The 18864-nt window shown below is 39.6% G+C and overlaps 1 protein-coding gene across 1 annotated transcript; it reads left to right on the plus strand.

Moving 5' to 3' along the window:
• The first annotated feature begins 6296 nt into the window (after positions 1–6296).
• On the plus strand, positions 6297–15213 carry LOC121396946 (protein kinase C delta type-like). The gene is made up of 10 exons (XM_041572603.1): positions 6297–6538; positions 8130–8242; positions 8427–8594; positions 9712–9803; positions 10260–10322; positions 11383–11521; positions 11635–11826; positions 11917–12045; positions 12938–13261; positions 13518–15213. The coding sequence occupies exons 1-9, from the start codon at positions 6367–6369 to the stop codon at positions 13049–13051; spliced, it is 1182 nt and encodes a 393-aa protein (XP_041428537.1). The 5' UTR covers positions 6297–6366; the 3' UTR covers positions 13052–13261; positions 13518–15213.
• The last annotated feature ends 3651 nt before the right edge of the window (positions 15214–18864 follow it).

Consider the following 18864-nt stretch of genomic DNA (forward strand, 5'->3'; position numbering starts at 1 on the left):
CGCTGCAATAGCTCAGTGCATAATAAGCTGGACACGAGCGTGTGGAGTGTGAACTATGCGCGTTGTGTTTCAACTGGAGCGGCGTCTCTTCCTAATATAGTTGCTCAGTAGACGTGGTGTTATCTGTGAAACTATTTTGTGTGACGCTCTCTGCGTCGCTTCATAGATACTCGGTTTAAAAACACAACTATAAAGCAAATAACGTTGCATGTTGGCTGTACAATCATTCAGCTTTAAATTTCCTTGGTTACAGTGGGGGGGCAGTGGCGTAACTAAGGACCTCGCAGTGCCGGCCCCTAGTCCTTAAGGGCCACCCCTGCATTTTAGTCACCCGGGGCCTTCAATGAAAGCGCGGGAAAGAGTGACTGGGTGGATATGTCACAGCCAGCAGGTGCCGCTCCTTCAGATACAAGGAAGGAATGGGGAAAGGATTCCCAGCAACCGGCTGCTGCAATGTCAAACAGCGGTCTCTCCTCAGGCCACACCCGCACGCTCTCATTGGTTCCTGTAATAGGGAACGGGCCACGGTACTCTAGAAGCCTCGCACTCCTCTACTACCCCCTGGGAGTAGTATAAATACGTGTGAGCGGCCACTGTCTCGCCGCTGTTCGTATCTAGATGTGCGCATGTGCAGGGCACCTCCCTCGACCGCTCACCTCAACTGTGCCAACCAATAGAACTGAGGTGGAAAGATCTAGGCCTTTTGAAGCGGAAGGGATTATTGCTCTCTAAATCCATTTACAGTCTGCGTGCAGAAGCGCTGCGGCCACGCTTTCCACTGGCGACATCATTTTGCCTTTCACGCGCACAGTACTGTTCCCGCCTTTATGGACTTCCTGCTCTCTACCAAGGGAAAAAAAAGTCTAAAAAAATAAATGAATATATGTGAAGATTTGCTAATTTTTCCATGAAGCAAAATGGGTCAGTCACCAGGGGACGTAACTACAGGGGAGGGCTCTGGAGGTATAGGGGCCCCACAAGGCCCTAGTTCATATATGATTTCATTAAATATTGGTAAAACAGGTCACCCTCTAGACATTTCGGTGTCCAGCAAATTTTTGCCCCAAAATTGTCTGAAATTGATTCACTGTAAAATGTGAGAATGCTTCAGAGGGACAGGAGACTGGGGTACAGAGCCCAAAATCCGCTAACTCCCGACCTCTACATATGTCAGTCCCATTGCATGCCGGGTATTGTAGTCTTACATTAAACTTGGCAGTCGGGAAATTGTTAAACAAAAACTACATTACTCAACATGCATTGTGATTTAGGCTTGACACATGATTAGGGCAAGAAAAATCTTTGGCTGGTTTCCAAAGTAAAAACCAACCAAAGGCCCAAAAAGTAGCCCAAATCCGTACCTTGGCTAGTTTGTACTTTCAAAACCAGCCTGGGCTTTAAATTAGTAGCCCAATTTGGCTGAGAAAACGCCAACCTGGCAACCCTGACAACTACAAAAGTTTTTTGGGAGTCTCCATAATTGAGATTTGGGGCATAACAGGGCGTGGTCAAATATCTACATCCTGTTATTGAAATTGCTTGTTTCCCTTGCTCGCAGCACCTGTGACCTGTCGATAGTAAATTTGCAGTATACAGTAAAGGGCATGGTGCCTCTGAGTATTATTATCACCAACCCTACAATTTATATAATCTCCCAGACAGAGCATAGTACAAGAAGTAAGCATTATCTGGAAGCACTTAAAGCCAGTGTGAGGAGAATCATATTCAGGCAGGCACTCATAATGGACCTCCATGTAAAAGAATTGCAATTAAAAAGAAAAACTGTATTATAAGGGACAAAATACAAATAGCTTTATACATTTCATGCATTTCATAGGCTTATGATTACATGCTCTCCTCAGGCCTGAAAAGTGTAAGGCTATTTGTATATTTTTCCTGTGAATAGATTCCTACCTTTTTATTCAAACTTGGTCGCAGTGGTCCATTGTGTGTGTCTGCCTGAATACTTCTAAAAAGCTTGCTAAGCAATAGCCTTAACTCTTTCCTTGTTGTCTGCCAATATCTGTGAAAATGTAATGTGTATTTACATTTATAAATGTGCTGAGGCTGTTGTACATAAAAATAACTGTTCAGTGGGTATCATTTCTGCGTCTGTGCCATACTGCTATGTATTCTGGGGGGTATTATAAATGTAATCGCCTCTGTGCCATCCTGCTATTAATTCTGGGGGGTACTATACATGGAACTTCCTCTGTGCCATCTTGCTATGAATTTTGGGGGGTACTATACATGGAATTGCCTTTGTGCCATCATGCTACGAATTCTGGGGGGTACTATACATGGATGTGCCTATATGCCATCTTGCTATGAAATCCAAGGGGTATTATCCACGTAATTGCCACTGTGCCATCCTGCCTTTTGTTATCTATAATGCTTTCTGTTTCCACTTGCTCTTTGCTTCATTATTTTCTGTTTTTTCCCTTCAGTTTATGCACCTTTGTCACATGCTCTTTTCTTTGGTTCTCTCAATTCACATTATCTCCTTTCTTTCTATTTCCTTCTCGCGGGGGGGGGGGGGGCTGAAAGTTCCTCTGCAGGGGGAGCCCACAAACTCAATGATGCTGTTGGGATTCTCTGTGTGCAAATATCCTCCGGGAAAGCACTGTGGCTGTGGGATAGCAGGTATAGGAGAGATGGTGCCTATAGTAGCAGTGGGATAATAGTCTCTGGAAAGGGAATGTGGCTGTGGGATAGCAAGTATAGTAGGGAGAGATGGTGCCTATAGTAGCAGTGGGGATAATAGACTCTGGGAAGGGACTGTGGCTGTGGATAGCAGTATAGTAGGGAGAGGTGGTAACAGTGGGGATAATAGTCTCTGGGAAGAGACTGTGACTGTGGGATAGCAGGTATAGTAGGGAGATATGGTGTCTATAATAGCATTGGAGATAATAGTCTCTGGGAAGGGACTGTGACTGTGGAATAGCAGGTATTGTAGGGAGAAATGGGGTCTATAATAACAGTGGGGATAATAGTCTCTGGGAATGTACTGTGACTGTGGGATAGCAGGGAGAGATGGTGCCTATAGGAACAGTTAATAATAGTCTATGGGAAGGGACTTTGAGACGATGCCTATAGCAGCAGTGGGGATAATGCCATGTCAATAAAAGTGATTTAACATTGGAGCTTATCAGTATGTATCCTACCATGTATTTGTAAAGGAAAGTGGGTCCATGGCAAGCATGACTGCTTACATTTTGCAATCTTTACATTATTTATATTTTCATAGATTTGTAATATTGTCATGAGCTAAGTGAGGCACAAACAAATACTGAAAGCTTTAACCCAAATCAATTCAAGGACCGCATGAGGAATAGGAGTGGCACAGGACAGAAACTTTAAAAAAAAGATAAACAGAAGACCAATTGCAATTTGTTTCTGAATATCAAGTCTGTTGTACTGAAAGGTAATTCTAAGACCAACTTCACCTTTCATATGAAGCACTTGGATTGTAAGCAGTTTCAATTTGGCATGATAGAGCATATTATTGAATCATTGTATATATATATATAAATAGAATCTACTGTTAATCTAGTATTTATATCAGAGGGAAGAGTTACAGTTGATGTATGGTTAAAGTCGGTGTAGGAGAGGAAATCATGAAAAGCAAACCAATGACAGCTGGCATGTTGTCATAGTTTAGCATTGTGAGATTTCCATATGGAAAATGGATAATAATGGATTGCTACATTAAACAAATGTAGAGGTCGTAGACTCGCAGTTAATCTAAGGTTGACGGAAGGTGGTTGAGACAAAGAAGCTGAGGAGGAGGAAGAGGACCACTGAAGAAGGAGAAGACACCACAGGAAAGAAACACTTTTAGGGTAAGCTCCAGTGAACATTAATTTTTTTTTTAAACCCCTGGCAACCAGTTTCATTTTAGCAGTGGCCCTGGCCACTAATGTTGTTTTAGTAGGGGCCCTGGCCACCAAAGTTTTTCTTTTTTAATTGTTGGGGTCATGGATTGCTGCATGTAAAACACATTGTTAGCAGCAGACTGACTTAACATGGGAAAATGCTAATGTGTGTGTGTGTATATATATATATATATATATATATATATATATATATATATATATATATATATATATATATATATATATATATATATATATATATATCATAAAGAAGACCAGCAACACCGATATATTTTGTGCAAAAAATTCAAATGTATTGAAAATGCTGTACATGCATTTTCAATACATTTGAATTTTTTGCACAAAATATATCGGTGTTGCTGGTCTTCTTTATGATATGTAACATTTTTTACCTTGCACCCGATTTTGAAATGTTTTAGCGGAGTGCGGCCCCACATGAACTCTATATATATATATATATATATATATATATATATATATATAAATATTTATTTCTGCAGTTCAGCCAGATCTCCATTGAAATCCAGTGAGAGATGAGGAAGGGATTTTCAGGAGTTTGTGCCCATCGTTAGTTCAGATTTTCAGCAGGCAACAAATCTCCACCTCCCATTAACTTTATTAGGACTGGTTATTTTTTAACCAAATCGCTCTTATTTGTACATTAGAAGTGCTAAAATGTTAACTAGGTGCAATTTAGATTAGAGTAGGTAATTACTTAAAGAGTCTACCTTGACGTGGTGGCAGGCTTAATAATCCCTTGGCCAAATGTGTTTTATTTACTGTTTCAGCTCCCATGTCTGTGTGGCCTTTGTACTGTGGGAGTGGGGACCACTATTATTTTTATTGTTTCATTAAACTCCTTTAAGGGATCAGATTTTCCAGGGCAAAGTGGCAGTGTAAAACATATCTGGTGAGAAATTTTTGAGTGGAACCTTTTCTCCGGCTGCATTAGCTGCAAGCCCAGAGCACCATCAGGCAGGGTGGTTTGCTGGCAGTATTTGTACTTACATAATAAATTAATGAAGTAGCAGCTGTAACTTGTGTTAGTATGTGTATTATATTTATATAGAGTTATGGGTTTTGTGATTCATGGCACTTTACAATCATTGTTGATTTTTTAATGGAGTCCCTGATCCCTTTGGAGGATCAGAGAATGCTGGGACCTGTGATCTATAAACAGTTTGAATCCTGTGGTTTGAACACCCTGCAATATTGTTGCAAAAATGTTTGTTGCAAAAATGTATTGTTGCAAAAATGTTTGTTTTATTTTCACTGCAAGCGTTTCTACCGTTCTGTCCAGTTTATTTTTACTTACCAACTCTATACCCACAGGAAGAAACATAAACACACATACACACACACACAATGTGCTGATATGTGAGTGCAACACTACACTACCTCAACATTTGATTCCCTCAAATCAAAACAATTTAGGACATACCCTAGTTTTAGTCATACCCAGTTAAGCCAGACACACCACTTGATCTATCGAAAATGCTGCCCCATTTCTGGCAGCACCTCTCTTGATAGACAGTGTTTCACAGGCTACTAAAATTGCAATGGACAAGCCCAAAATCCCTCATGCCATTGGCCTTAGAAAATTTTTATATTTATTTACAGAATGCCCACCTATCTTCTTTAAACAGGAACAGTCTTGTGACTCTCCATGAATGTTTAAAAGTTTACCTTATAGTTTATTACACATATTTATAAAGCACCAAAGTATTTCACAGTGCTGTACAATCAATGGGTGTATACATTAAGCATACAAGAATATATACAAAATATATACAAAATCAACTAAGAGCCAATATAAGAAGTAAAGCGGGCCCTGTCCAAAAGAGCTTACAATCTAAATGGAAATTTCAGTATGTTGTAGATGGACATAATGAAACTAAATGATCAGTTTTCTTATTATTTGCCTCCATCTACTCTGAAAATTAAACATTCCTCCGATTCCTGGTGTCAGTGATTGTAAGACTCGATTTGTGCTAATGGCTCATGCTACTGCCACTGGTTGCATGTCTCACTGCTGCTAGTCACATGATTCTCCTGGGTAGACTGTTGGTTGTCAACTGCCACTGATGCCCAACTGTCTTTTAGACGGTGGAGAGAGAGGGAGCAAGAGAAAGAGAGTGCCACAGCGATTGCTAAAAACGAAGACAAATTTTGGATAAAAGACACATAATTACAATAAAAGGAGAATAAGAAGGTAGGTGAAGATGAAGAGGAAGAGGAAAAAGAGGAGTCTGACTCCAGAAGAGAGAGAACCTTCACAGGATAAATGCTGCAAGAAGACAAAGAAGAAAGCCAAGAATCAGAATGTTGCACAGAAGACCAAGTACAATAAAGAAAGTAAGAAGAGTGACACTGAGAATAAAAACTTATCAGTGTAGGGAAGAAACACCCTGAAGATGAGAAGAAGAAAAGAAAAAGGATTAAAGAAGATCAAGCAAAGAAGAAAAAGGAAATGCTCTCAGATGAGACCAGTAAACCTGAGAGCAAGAAGAGAAAGCAAGATGAAAAAACTGAAAGCAGTAAGAAAACCGGCTTAGAAGATCTTGAAATTCTTCAGAGCAGCAAAAGAAGGAAGGAGCAGGACAAGAGGAAAAGACCAAGGAGCCCAGAAGATCCGTTGGAAGGTAAGGGGAAAAACATATTACTTTAGTATTCATTTTCTGTTATACCTACTTCTAATTTTTTAATATAGAGTCATTATAGTTTCCACAAATCCATCCCTCTGCTTCGTTCAAGTCTATAGATTTTAGAAGACTTATATTTACAGTTAGGTGTTTTTAGGCCAAAGATTATTAGGGAAAATAGGATTCCCTAAAGGCCTAAAAAAATCCCTCTTACACTTAACTGTTTTATTAAAAATCCCAACAATGCAAACCATCTCCTCCTTCCAGGCCAGCTCCACTTCTACCCCTAGAAGGTCCTCTAGCCTTGTCACACCTACAGGCACCACTTTGTATTCAATGGACAAAGCCCAAAATCCCTCATGCCATTGCCCTTAGACATACATTTTTATATTTATTTACAGAATGCCCACCCACCTTCTTTATACAGGAAAGCTCTTGTGGCTCTCACTGAATGTTTAAAAGTTTGCTTTACAGTTTATTACACATATTCATAAAGCACCAACATATTTTGCAGTGCTGTACAATCACTGGGTGTATACTAAGCATACCAGAATATATACAAAATCAACCAAGAGCCAATACAAGAGGTAAAGCGGGCCCTGTCCAAAAAAGATTACAATCTAAATGAAAATCTAAGTATGTTGTAGATTACATAATGAGTTTTCTTATTTTTATTTGCCTTATCTACCCTGCAATTTAAACATTCCTCTGATTCCTGGTGTCAGTGATTGTAAGACTCAATTTTTGCTAATGGCACATGTTACTGCTGCTGGTTGTATGTCTCACTGCTGCTAGTCACATGATTCTCCTGGGTGAACTGTCGGTTGTCAACTGCCACTGATGCCCAACTGTCGTTTTGATCATCATCATTTATTTATATAGCGCTGTCAAGATACACAGTGCTTTTGGTAGAGTTATTATAGTTAATTAACTGCCCCCCATTGGTGGGATGTTTGTCCTGTTGATGGGTTGGGGTTTCTACAAATCCATCCCTTTGCTTTGTTAAAATGTCTTATATTTACAGTTAGGTGTTTTTAGTTTTTGCCAAAGACGATTAGGGAAAATAGGAAACCCCAAAGGCCTAATAAAATCCCTCTTACACTTAGGGGGTTATGTATTAAAGGTTTTGAGGGTAGTTTTTACCAAAAACTTGATTTTTTATGTTGAAAAAAAACAAAGATTTAGAGATTTAGTATACCCAAAGCAGGAAATAGGGTTTTTTTTTTGGTGGGTTTCGCTCAAAAACTCAATTAATTCGAATGATTCTAGTTTTTTTAATTTTTTTTTACTGTAAACTCGATTAATTTGAGTATTCAGAGTTTTCACCCGAAATTGATTTATTCAAGTTCTTTACATATTGTAGTTTTTTCATAAATTAGAAAACACTTGAGTTGTGGGTTTATTCGTTATTGATCAATAACCCCTTAATGTTAAGAAGGCTCACAAATAATAAAGATAAAGAGTTTTTTCTCTGAATGTGGGTGCTTTCTTAGCTACATTGTTATAGAGATACATAGATATATTTAGTAAAATATACAATTCATAATATATTTTGATATGGGATTTGACTGAATTTGTTTGATCCCACAAGGTGGAAGTGGAAGTGCACCGAAGAAATCCCACGTGGATGAGAAAAGGCCAGCCCCCCTGGACATACAGAGTTACAAATTCCACCGAGAGCTAGGAGAAGGCATGTTTGGACAGGTGAGTGTGGGGACTCCCAATATAGAAATCTCTTTTGTTATCTTTTATAAATCTGTACAGAAAACATGAAGTAAAATCAAGCACTTGGCAATGTCTTTAACATTCTGATTGACTGTATTATCTGTCATTCATGATGTTAGCAGCATTCAAGACACTCTGTAATATTTCATCTCTTTGCTCTTAGGTGATGTTGGCATCATATACATCAAAGAAACAACTTGTGGCAATTAAGAAGGTGCCCAAACAACCCAGCAAGGGCAACTTTACTTGCATCATGAAGGAGGCCCGACTCTTGAAGATCGCCAGAGGATGCCCCTTTCTTTGCCATTCTCATGCCACATTCCAGTCCGAGGTACAGAACACTCTTTTGATACATAATCTGTTTCATTAATGGTTTTACTTCCTAAGGCCAACCTAATGCACAAAACTTATCCAGTGCTCATCTTATTTACAATCCTGTCACTCCCCAAGCTTTATAAACTTAGATTATTTTCTAGGTTACCTTGGGTTACTCTTTGCTCTCTGAAAGAGCCTCTGCAATATTTCCAGATCCATTAAATCTAGTATTATAACTGCAGCTACATGTGAAAAAAGTTATAATTTTTCATCATGTTTTGCAGTCGTTAGCCTTTCAAAACTGGGTTTCACAATATAGTGCAATATGCAGGGCAGCCATATCTTCTATTTCATTGTACTCATGTGGGGCTGTTATATATTGACAGATGGGGATATATGTATCAAAGAGGGAAGTTAGAGATCACCACAGTCTGCTAGCGTGAAATAGTGCCTCTCTCCATTCATTTCTATGGGATTTTTAAAGTATTTCACCCTTTCATAAATACACCTTTAAAAATCCAATAGAAATGAATGGAGAGATGCGGTATTTCACTCTAGCGGACTGTGATCTTTAACTTCACTCTTTGATAAATATATCCCTATGTGTTGTGAGTCAGTAGGAAAAGTTAATTTCTGGTTTGAAAGCAGATCCAGTATCACTAGGCACACAGCTGGTGCTCAAGTTTTGGTACTCATAGTTCACAAAATGCAGAAATATCTTTTCCTCATCCTTCTTGCAACTGCAATCAAAAAACACTTGACATTTTTTCTGTCTGTAGAAATACACAGAGAGAGAAGAGACCCACATACAATGTTATGAGGTTTCCTTGGATAGTTATTAGTGCAAAAGCAGCTTCTATTAAAATTCTATTCTCAGAGCTACTTGCATCTGTTCATATTTCTTGTGTATAAGGCCTACTCAGGCAACTCACCTGCCCCAATGAATTCCCAGGTCCTAATACTATATCCATTTTGAATTAACAACATGAGAATAGATACATAATGGAGAGCAGAGCCTAATGAACGAAGGAAAACACCTCTGATAACTATTTAGTCCCCAATTCACATTCCTTGCTGTTCAGTTCTGTGCCATGTATTCCTATGTCTCACCAATTCTTCATTTGTCTAACCAGCTGCATGCCTTCTTCGTGCTCGAATATGCCAGCGGGGGAACACTGTACAAAGTGATTGAAGATCAAGGAAGTCTACCAATGAAGAACATCCAGTAAGTGATAAGATTCTTACTATAGACTGAGGAATAAAAAAAAGATGTGTGCACAGCAGCAGAACCAGGGCACCACTAGAGGGCAAGAAAATCGAATTTAAATATTTGTTTTTATATATACATTTTATTGCAGGTTCGGGAATCACAACATTACATCTGTAGATAATAAAATAGAAATGCAGAATTTGTTGGAAATGTCCTTCATGTAAATTCATGCACAGCTGTGTATTAGTTCTTGGGCCTTTGCCTGAATAAAGCACTGCGTATCTTGACAGCGCTATATAAATAAATGATGATGATGATGAATAAGGAAGGTGTGTGCACAGCAGCAGAACCACCGCACCACTGAATTGCATTGAAGGACAAGAAAAAGTTTAATTCACTAGGTGGTGTCTATTCGATAGGTAGCCCTATGGAATTTAGCTTGTTTACTTATTATTTTTCTTTTTTTTGCAGGTTCTACACTGCAGAGATGGTGATAGCCCTACAGTACCTTCACTCCAATGGCATCATCCATCGGTCAGTAAAATTTCAGTTCTCTTCTCTAGAATATTGAGTAATGTCTACTTTCCATTTTTATTCACTGTTAGCATGATATAGTTAACATTTTTATAGCATTTGTTCAAGTTTCCTTGAGATACTTACTGTAACTTTGCAGGCACGTAAATGTACAGCAAAGTGTCACCCCCTTCCCTCACGGGCAAGATTTTTCCCTATTAGTTCACAATCTAACAGTAATGTTTCCACCTCTGGTATCTGGTGCAGGACCGCCATCAGAAATCACAGGGCCCCATACAACAACATTTCCTGGGCTGCGCCCACTGCAAGCCCCACCTACATGTCCGCCTTCCTCACCCCACAGGTCCGCCCCCCACCATACAGTATAAAAACAAAAAATATATTGGTGGCTAAGGTTCCGACATCTTAATAAAAAATAAAAAGATATTGGTGGTCAGGGCCCCCCATAAAAAAGCATTTCTGGCCAGGGCCCCCCCATTAAAAAATATTGGTGGTTAGGACCCCACATGAGAAAAAAATTGGTGGCCAGGGCCCTACCCCCACACATTATAAGAAAATTGGTGGCCAGGGCCCCTTAAATGTCCATGCCTTCCCGAAGTCAGCAGCTCTCATAAAGATGGGGTGCCCGGCTAGTCAAGTAATTGTGCCATGGCCGGGGCCCCCCTTACCCTCGGGGCCCCCTACAACTCTCCCCTTTGCCCCCCCCGATGGCTGCCCTGATCTGGTGCAATCAGTTAGTGAAAGTTCATTTTAGTGACTCTGTGACACTTTCTGTCCAGACTCACTACAAATTGCTTAACTCTTTGTACTTTACATTTCATTTTAACCAAGCAATGCATCTTTCTCTCTGTATAATCTGCCTTTACTGTAACACTTATTTTTTGTCTTTATTATCCATTCCTTTTTCTTACTTCTTAACTTAGTTGCTTTTAGGTTGTTCTATACCAAAAATATCTGTTTTCAGTTATCTTTTAATGTGTATTTACTTACTTATCCCTGACTATCACTCACAGAACTACTTATTCTAGAATGTTAATTGTTCCCAACACCTATGTTGCAGAGATCTGAAGCCAGAAAATATCTTGGTGGATAACAACGGGCACATCAAAATCTGTGACTTCGGCCTCGCTGTTGAGGGAGTGTTCGGTGGAAAGAAGATCAGCGGATTGACAGGAACACCTGGATACCGTGCACCGGAGGTCAGAAATCTTTTCTAATGTCATTTATACACAGAGGCATTCAAATCTTTGTGTCTTTTTCTTCTTTGGACATCTTTGTAACTTTGATAATTTGTTCTCCTTTTTTTCTGAAGGTTTTGTCATTGGAGAAGTACAATGCTGGAGTGGACTGGTGGTCATTCGGTGTCATCATGTACGAAATGGCCACTGGCAGACAGCCATTTGCCCCATCACTGGTTTCTGCACAGGAGCTGTTTGAGATAAGGGAGAAAAAGCTTGAATACCCGCGTCACATGAGCCAGGAAATGCGGGACCTTCTGCCAAAGGTAAGTAGAAACAATTACAGCCCTTCTATTGTTGGATGGTGCCTGACTTAACATCTATTATAGTCTGATAAATAATCTTTTTTTTTATAGCTTCTGGAGATGAACAAGACCAAACGTTTAGGAGCAAATGGGAACATCAGGGAGCACTCATTCTATGCCAGAGTCAACTGGAGCGAGCTGGAAAATAGAAAAATAAAGACACCTTTCCAGCCCAAAATTGTAAGTACATGGCTACACCAAGCAACATGAGGCTTCTCCCTTTATTCACCCTACAGTACACTGCTTATTTCTGTTTTTATTCATCTATAGTTGGGGTGGCAGATTGAAGAAGAAAAAAGCTGAGTTTTGTAAAAATTCCTCAGTAGTGGGGGGGTTTGATGGCTTAATAACATAAATAAAAGTAATAACATAAATAAAAGCTACTGAGTTACGTATTTCCCTTACATTCGTACCTCCACAACACCTACATGTATACTTATTGCATCATTGACAGATGGGAAGGCTAGGTTTGTGGAGACTAACAGGCTCTTTCCTTTATTAGAGCTGTAATAGGTAGTTAGTTGGCTTTTGCAGGAACCAAGTCTCCATATACCTTGTAATATCACATTTTTCTTCTTTGCAGCTGAAAGAGTATAAAAAATAGTTATAACCCCATTCCTCAAATTGTCCTGATACAGGTATGGGGTCTGTTATCCAGAATGTTTGTGAGCTGGGGTTTTTATGCATAAGGGGTATTTTTATCATTTGGATTTCCATATATTAAGTCTACCAAAAACGCATATAAACATTCATTATACCCAATAGGATTGTTTTGCCTTTGATAAGGATTCAATGTATTTTAGTTAGAATAAAGTACAAGGGACTGTTTTACTATTAAAGAGAAAAATATTAAATTATTTCTGGATAATGGGTTTTCTGGAAAATGGATACCATACCTGTACCATGTAGTAAAAAAACTTCTTAATCATGAAGTACAGAATTTTAAATTAAATACACTTTTTTTTAGCTACATCTCATTCAAATATATGTGACCATACTGTATCATTTATTTTATACCCATGCTTAAAATTATATATTATAATCCAACAAAGTGTGTTGTTTCTTTTTTTAGCCACCAGCAGATAAGTTACCAGTAATTCATCCAGGATTCTGCGCTGAGACATCTAAGAGAGCTAAAGTGGAAGGTTTCTCCGATGTGGATTCCAACTGGAATTGGCAGAAGTAAAGTATTTTCTGTGCTCATGTGGATTAACCTCAAACTGCCTGTACAGCAAGTGATGACGGCAATGTACCATCCATCGCCAATTCCATCAATGAACATCAGATCTGCCATCTACTGTCTACTGCAAGTGTACAAGTGTCTGCCCGTACAGCCAATTATACCAGCACCACATGGGATCCTTGACAGAAAGTAGAGAGAATTCGAGTCAAAGTGGTAAGTGAAATTAACTAAGTCCATTAAAATGGGAAAGACGAGAAAGGATTACTTATGGAAGGAGTAATACATGATAGTAAACATGTTGAGGTATTAATAGGGCTTTCAGAAGATTGGGGCAACTTGCTAGTGTGTTTTGTGCCCTTAGACTCCTAGAAATTAGTTTTTTACATGGGAAAGGAGAGAAACAGTATTTATAAAGTAATATACAGAGTTATGCTATGAATAATGTACTCTTTTCTTTTGTATTTTGTAGCACACAAAACATCATAGGAGGCCCCACCAGAAGAAAGGAATAGCTGCACGCCGGACTTTCTGAATGGAGAAATCCAACAGACCCTTGGATAAGGGTAAAAATGTATACTGAACATACAGCGCACTTATGGAAACCCAGTGCACTGTTAAGTAACACCGTTCAGTATACTTCAGTTTCTTTATATAGGGTAAGTTAAGTGGGGTAAGTATGGCATTAAGTAAGTTTTCTTCCTTTTCCAACTTCCCTCCCATTCTTTTACTGTTTTTTATAGATAGGATGTTATATAGGAATAGAAATATTACTCTAACCTTGTTTTTCACCTTTAATATAAGTTAAGGCAAAAAAAGGGTGTGTGGGTGGGATGTTATATTGGAATAGGAATGTTACAATAGTTTGTTTCTTTTCTTTTATGCTCTCCTGTCTTTCCCCTGTCTGTAGTCTGTAGTACATAGGTTAAAGGTAAAGTTTGTGGGAAAAGGGTAAAGGGACAAGGGATACAGGATATAGCACTAGTGATACGGGATAAGGGATATATGTTTATAATTATGGGATATGGGTACTATAAGGGTTATAGTAAAGGGATATGAGAATAGCTATGTGCAGTAAGGGATATATGGAATACGGGTGTTATACAGGTTTTAGTAAGGGGATATGGGAATTATGATGTGGGATAAGGGAGATGCTATATCCTGATAATACATTTGCAGCAGGTTTGAATGGTATGAGTGGTGTGTGAATGCAAATAGGGAACCCCATTGCACCAATTTAGAAGATGAACATAGTGCACCTTCTGATTGGCTGCAAATTTAGTTTAGTTCACCATTAAAATGTAGAAAAATCAATACAAGGCCGCCTGTGTGCTTGTGCCAATTGGAGGGAGTAATAATGCAGCAGATGGAGCTGCAGCTTGAGGGCCCATTTTTAAAAATAAAAATAAGCCCATTAGAGTTGTGAATGTGAAGGTGTAAAGTTTAGGGAGGCTCAGGGTTTAGGATTAAAGGAATAAGAGTAGACTAAGCAGAGCTGTAGGTCCCCAAATGCTGCCTAGCCACAACTCCCTCCTTCCCCTCCCCGCCATGAATCTTATATTAGGCAAACTAATTAGGCCCATCATAATCTTCATTCCCCATAACCAGGCCTTTTAGATAATAAAAGGCTGCTGGTATTAATAGTCTTTAGAAAGTTGATCCAGGGACTGGTCCGATTGCCGTTTTGGAGTCAGGAAGGAATTTTCCCCCATCTGAAGCAAATTGGAGATGGCTACAGATTGGGTTTTTTGCCTTCCTCTGGATCATCTAGATTAAACCTGATGGACACGCTCACCCTCCATTACTAACAGTGTCCATAATCCACTGATTGGAGCCAGATCACTAATCGTATTTCCATATTGGATAGGGAACTACTGGAGGGAATTATATAGTTAGCAAAGCAGAGGGGAGTGGAATCCCAGTCTCACTGACCATGGGATTTGCCACAGAGAAAAATAGTGAGTGAATGAGTGATGTGGGTGTGTGGAAGTGTGTGTGTGTTATTGTAGATTATTCATTGGGGAACTTTTTTGTTCCTTACACCTCCCAGTCTGATCTGAGGAGGAGGGGTCCCATGATGGCTTATATCAGCCGCTACCTGGCCAGATAGGAAACTACTGCAGCAAGTCATCGGGTGAGCCATTTGCTGCAATAGGTGTGTGAATGGACAGTAACCTGGTTGAAGCCTTGACGTGGCGTTACTGCTCACATGTATATCATGTGCCAATTCAACCAACTGGCTGGGTGTCATTATAGTAGCAGTTGTACTAGAAAGAGAAATGTATTTAACCTGTAAAGGCTGGAGTGAAGGGAAGTCTAACATAAGAGCCAGAACATAACTTTATCCATTGTATCTCTCTAACCTGTTAGTCAGTCAGCAACTTGAAAGGGGGGGGCACGTGGGACATAACTGATGAGTAAGTTAATCAGAATCAAAAGCAAACTATTGGTAGTTTATTAAAAATAAACCTGTCACTTTTAAGAAGAAAGCCTGCAGTATTGCTGGTTGTGCTGAGTGCTATCATTTATTCACATATTTGGTCTCCACATATAAATTAAGTCCTGTTGTATTTATAAGGCATGTGGTTATCCTAAATGGTCAACAACCATATCCCAGTGATGTCCCCCGTGAATTGCCCACATTCCGTATTATCTCTGGGTTTTCTGAGAGGAAAATCAATGTACTTGCTGTAATGCCCGTGTGCTGTAAAACAGAGCTCCCCAGTTTCGTAGAACAAATGTTTGCGCCCCATGGTTTTGCTACTGCTTTAGTTTTATATATGGTAGCATTGGGCTGAATCATATAATTTAGGATTCCAAAGCTGTCCATTTCATAGGGTGCACTGGATGTTCTAAACAAACAAATGCTCAGTAAAGCTACACATTTATGGATATTGCTACTTTTTATTGCTCATCTTTCTATTCAGGTCCCCAACTACTCATATTCCAGTCTCTTATCCAAATCACTGCATGGTTGCTAGGGTAGTTTGGACCCTAGCAACCAGACTGCTGAAATAGCAAACTGGAAATCTATTGAATAAAAATTTAAATAACTCAAAATCCAAACATAAAAAAATGAAAACCACTTACAAATTGTCTAAGGTTATCCCACTCTGTATCATACTAAAAGTTAACAGCCACTTTAATAATATAGTAAATAGTTAACCAGCTCCAAACCATCCTCCCCAGCCTGTGTAGCTTTTCTTTCTAGACACCAGTGGAATCAATCACATGGAGAGGACGCTGGCAGACAGAATGGAGAAGGCTGCAGACAAGATCAGAGGGAGAGGAGCGGAGATTAGAAAAGCTATACTTGGGAAAAAAGAAAGGAGGACTGTGAACATATACTGGAGATACTGGGGTATATTTATCAAAGAGTGAAGTTAGAGATCTTCACAGTCCACTAGAGTGAAATTCCACCACTCGCCACTCATTTCATCTGCATTTTGAAAGGCATATTTATCAAAGGGTGAATTTTCATTTTTTTCCCCCCATTGATAAATACTCTTTTAAAATCACATAGAAATGGATGGAGAGTGGCAAAAAATTTTTTAATGCAGAAGTGCAATGTTTCGGGGCACGCCCCTTTATCAAGCAAGGGGTGTGCCACCGAAACATTGCACTTCTGCATTAAAAAGTTTTTTAATGGATTAACCTGCAACAACAGCCTTATTTGCCAGTGTGCTTACTTTCTACACCTTTCCATACGATAAATGTCCCAGCCTAGTAAAAAGAATTTTGATTGAACCATAAACTTTTTTTCCAGTATGACATGAATTCTCCCATTAATTTCCCAAAGACTGGGCTGTCCAGCCACAAGCCTTGCAACTGAAAGAGATACAAAACTGGTTTAGAAAAGTTTGTTACATTCAAATCTTTGTTTGAAGTTTAAAGATGATATAGACATTTTATATTTAAATTATATTATGCCTATTGTTGCCCAAAAGAACCCTGACCACTGGCAAATACCCTTATATAGTGCCCCCCCTTAAAAGTCTATCATTTGAAAGCCAATACAATGGAAATCCGGGTTTATTGCTAACTGGGTTATTGATCAGCAAACCCAATTGTGTGAAAACCATACATTGTTGTGTTTGCCCAGCTCAAATAAGACATACTATAAACTGTTAAGAACCAGGGGACACCATCATTGGTTACAGCAGTCAGGGGTCCTGTGGAAGAAGAGATGCAAGAGACATGAAAGTGTGATTAGTGGGGGCTTCATAAAGAGAGGTGAGGTGTAATTGTGTGTTTTTTTTATATATAACAGACATGTCTGGGGTGTGTCGGAGTTGTGTATTTGAGGGCCAGTTCTTTCATAGGGGCCCTATTCTACATGTTGGCAGGGCCCTCCATGCAGTGGCTCAAGTGATGAATGCATTAATAATTGAGACACCCTGGGGGACTAATATCAGAGTAGTATGGGGCCTGGTGTATTTTATGGTTGGCCCTGCTTGCCATTGCAGTAACCTTATTGCACCATCCAGCATTCCACTTCCTGCTGGAACAGGGACAGCCCTGCAGCAATAGATTTATTACAAGTATCATCTTTACTGTAAGAATGCTACAGGCTCTAGTTTGGCACGGGTCACAAGTTGGCCTGGCCAGTCTATAGATATTACAACAGGACAAGTGATAGGAGAGTTATGAGCGATCTGAGAAACCTTACATGTGAGCTTTTGCAGATTATTAGTGTCCTAAGGTGTCCTTATGCTCCAGTTTAAATCACACAGTGACAGGTGATTCTTGGGATTGGATAGTTCCCCCAACTCTCATCTTTTGCTGTGATTCTCCCCTTCCCTCGCTCTGCTCCCCTCTTCTCCACCTTATTGCTCTTCTTTTCTTTTCTCCCTTTCTCTGCAAACTTCCCCCAATTGTTTCCCTTTCTCAATTCACTTTGTTCTACACTTTTTTCCTTTAATCCTCATTTGTGTATTCCCTTCTTTTCTCCAAAGAGCTTGTTTTTCCACTTCTCTTCCTCCTCTTTTTTATCTGTTCCCTTTTATATCTTTATATTAATGTTTTTATGGGGCAGTCCCGATTTTATTAGTGCAGTCCGCCATTCCTTATTCTTTTGATGACAAGTGTAAATGAGGTGTATAGTTAACATTTCTCAAGACCTACCCAGGGCCTGATCTGCCTTGAGGGTGCCGGAGGCTGTTGTCATCTGTTGCCACCTGCTTCCCAAAGGATTGCATCCTTTCTTCGTACGGAAGTACAAGTGCCTAGTTGCTAGTGCTCCGAAATCAAACAAACCACTTCTACCCCTTTATTTATGCCACCCTAGGCCGTGCTGCAAATCCGGGCCTGGACCTACCACTAAATGTCGCTTGTATATGTCAAACGACTGAGGCTCCTTGGCAGTTCCTAACTGTGAGCACTAGGTGTCAGTACTTGGGGAACCTTTTTGTTTCTAGATTTTTACAGGATGCAGTTTGTGACTGTGCAGCCATTATTTTCTGCCTCCCTGGTGCAGAAGGGTTGGTAAGATTCCCCCTGATACCGAATACTTTTTCCAACATGGAGGCACAGTTGCCTGGCTAGTTTAGTTTAACATATGAAAAAAATGTATAAAGATGAGTTCTCAATGTTAATGGCTGAGGAGGTCAGAGCAGCCCATAGCACAGTTCTTTGCCCTGTTTCATGCAGTATCTTCTCTCCTCTATCTGCTTTTCACTTTGCTTTCATGTTTTATTTCCTCCTCAGACTCTTTATTCTGTTGGCCAGACTTGAGGTATGATATGTTCTCTGTTGCAGCAGTGTTCCATAGAAGCAGAAGGGCAGAGAGTGAGGCAGCAGCTGCTAAATCAGGGGACCCC

The sequence above is a fragment of the Xenopus laevis genome, chromosome 8L (genome assembly GCF_017654675.1).
Source record: "Xenopus laevis strain J_2021 chromosome 8L, Xenopus_laevis_v10.1, whole genome shotgun sequence".
Taxonomy (NCBI): domain Eukaryota; kingdom Metazoa; phylum Chordata; class Amphibia; order Anura; family Pipidae; genus Xenopus; species Xenopus laevis.

Excerpts from the sequence above, each read along its gene's own strand:
- LOC121396946 (XM_041572603.1), top strand. The coding sequence starts at position 6,367 with ATGCTCTCAGATGAGACCAGTAAACCTGAGAGCAAGAAGAGAAAGCAA. Across the intron at positions 10,323-11,382 it reads TCCAATGGCATCATCCATCG|AGATCTGAAGCCAGAAAATA; the intron begins GTCAGTAAAATT and ends CCTATGTTGCAG. Across the intron at positions 11,827-11,916 it reads TGCGGGACCTTCTGCCAAAG|CTTCTGGAGATGAACAAGAC; the intron begins GTAAGTAGAAAC and ends TTTTTTTTATAG.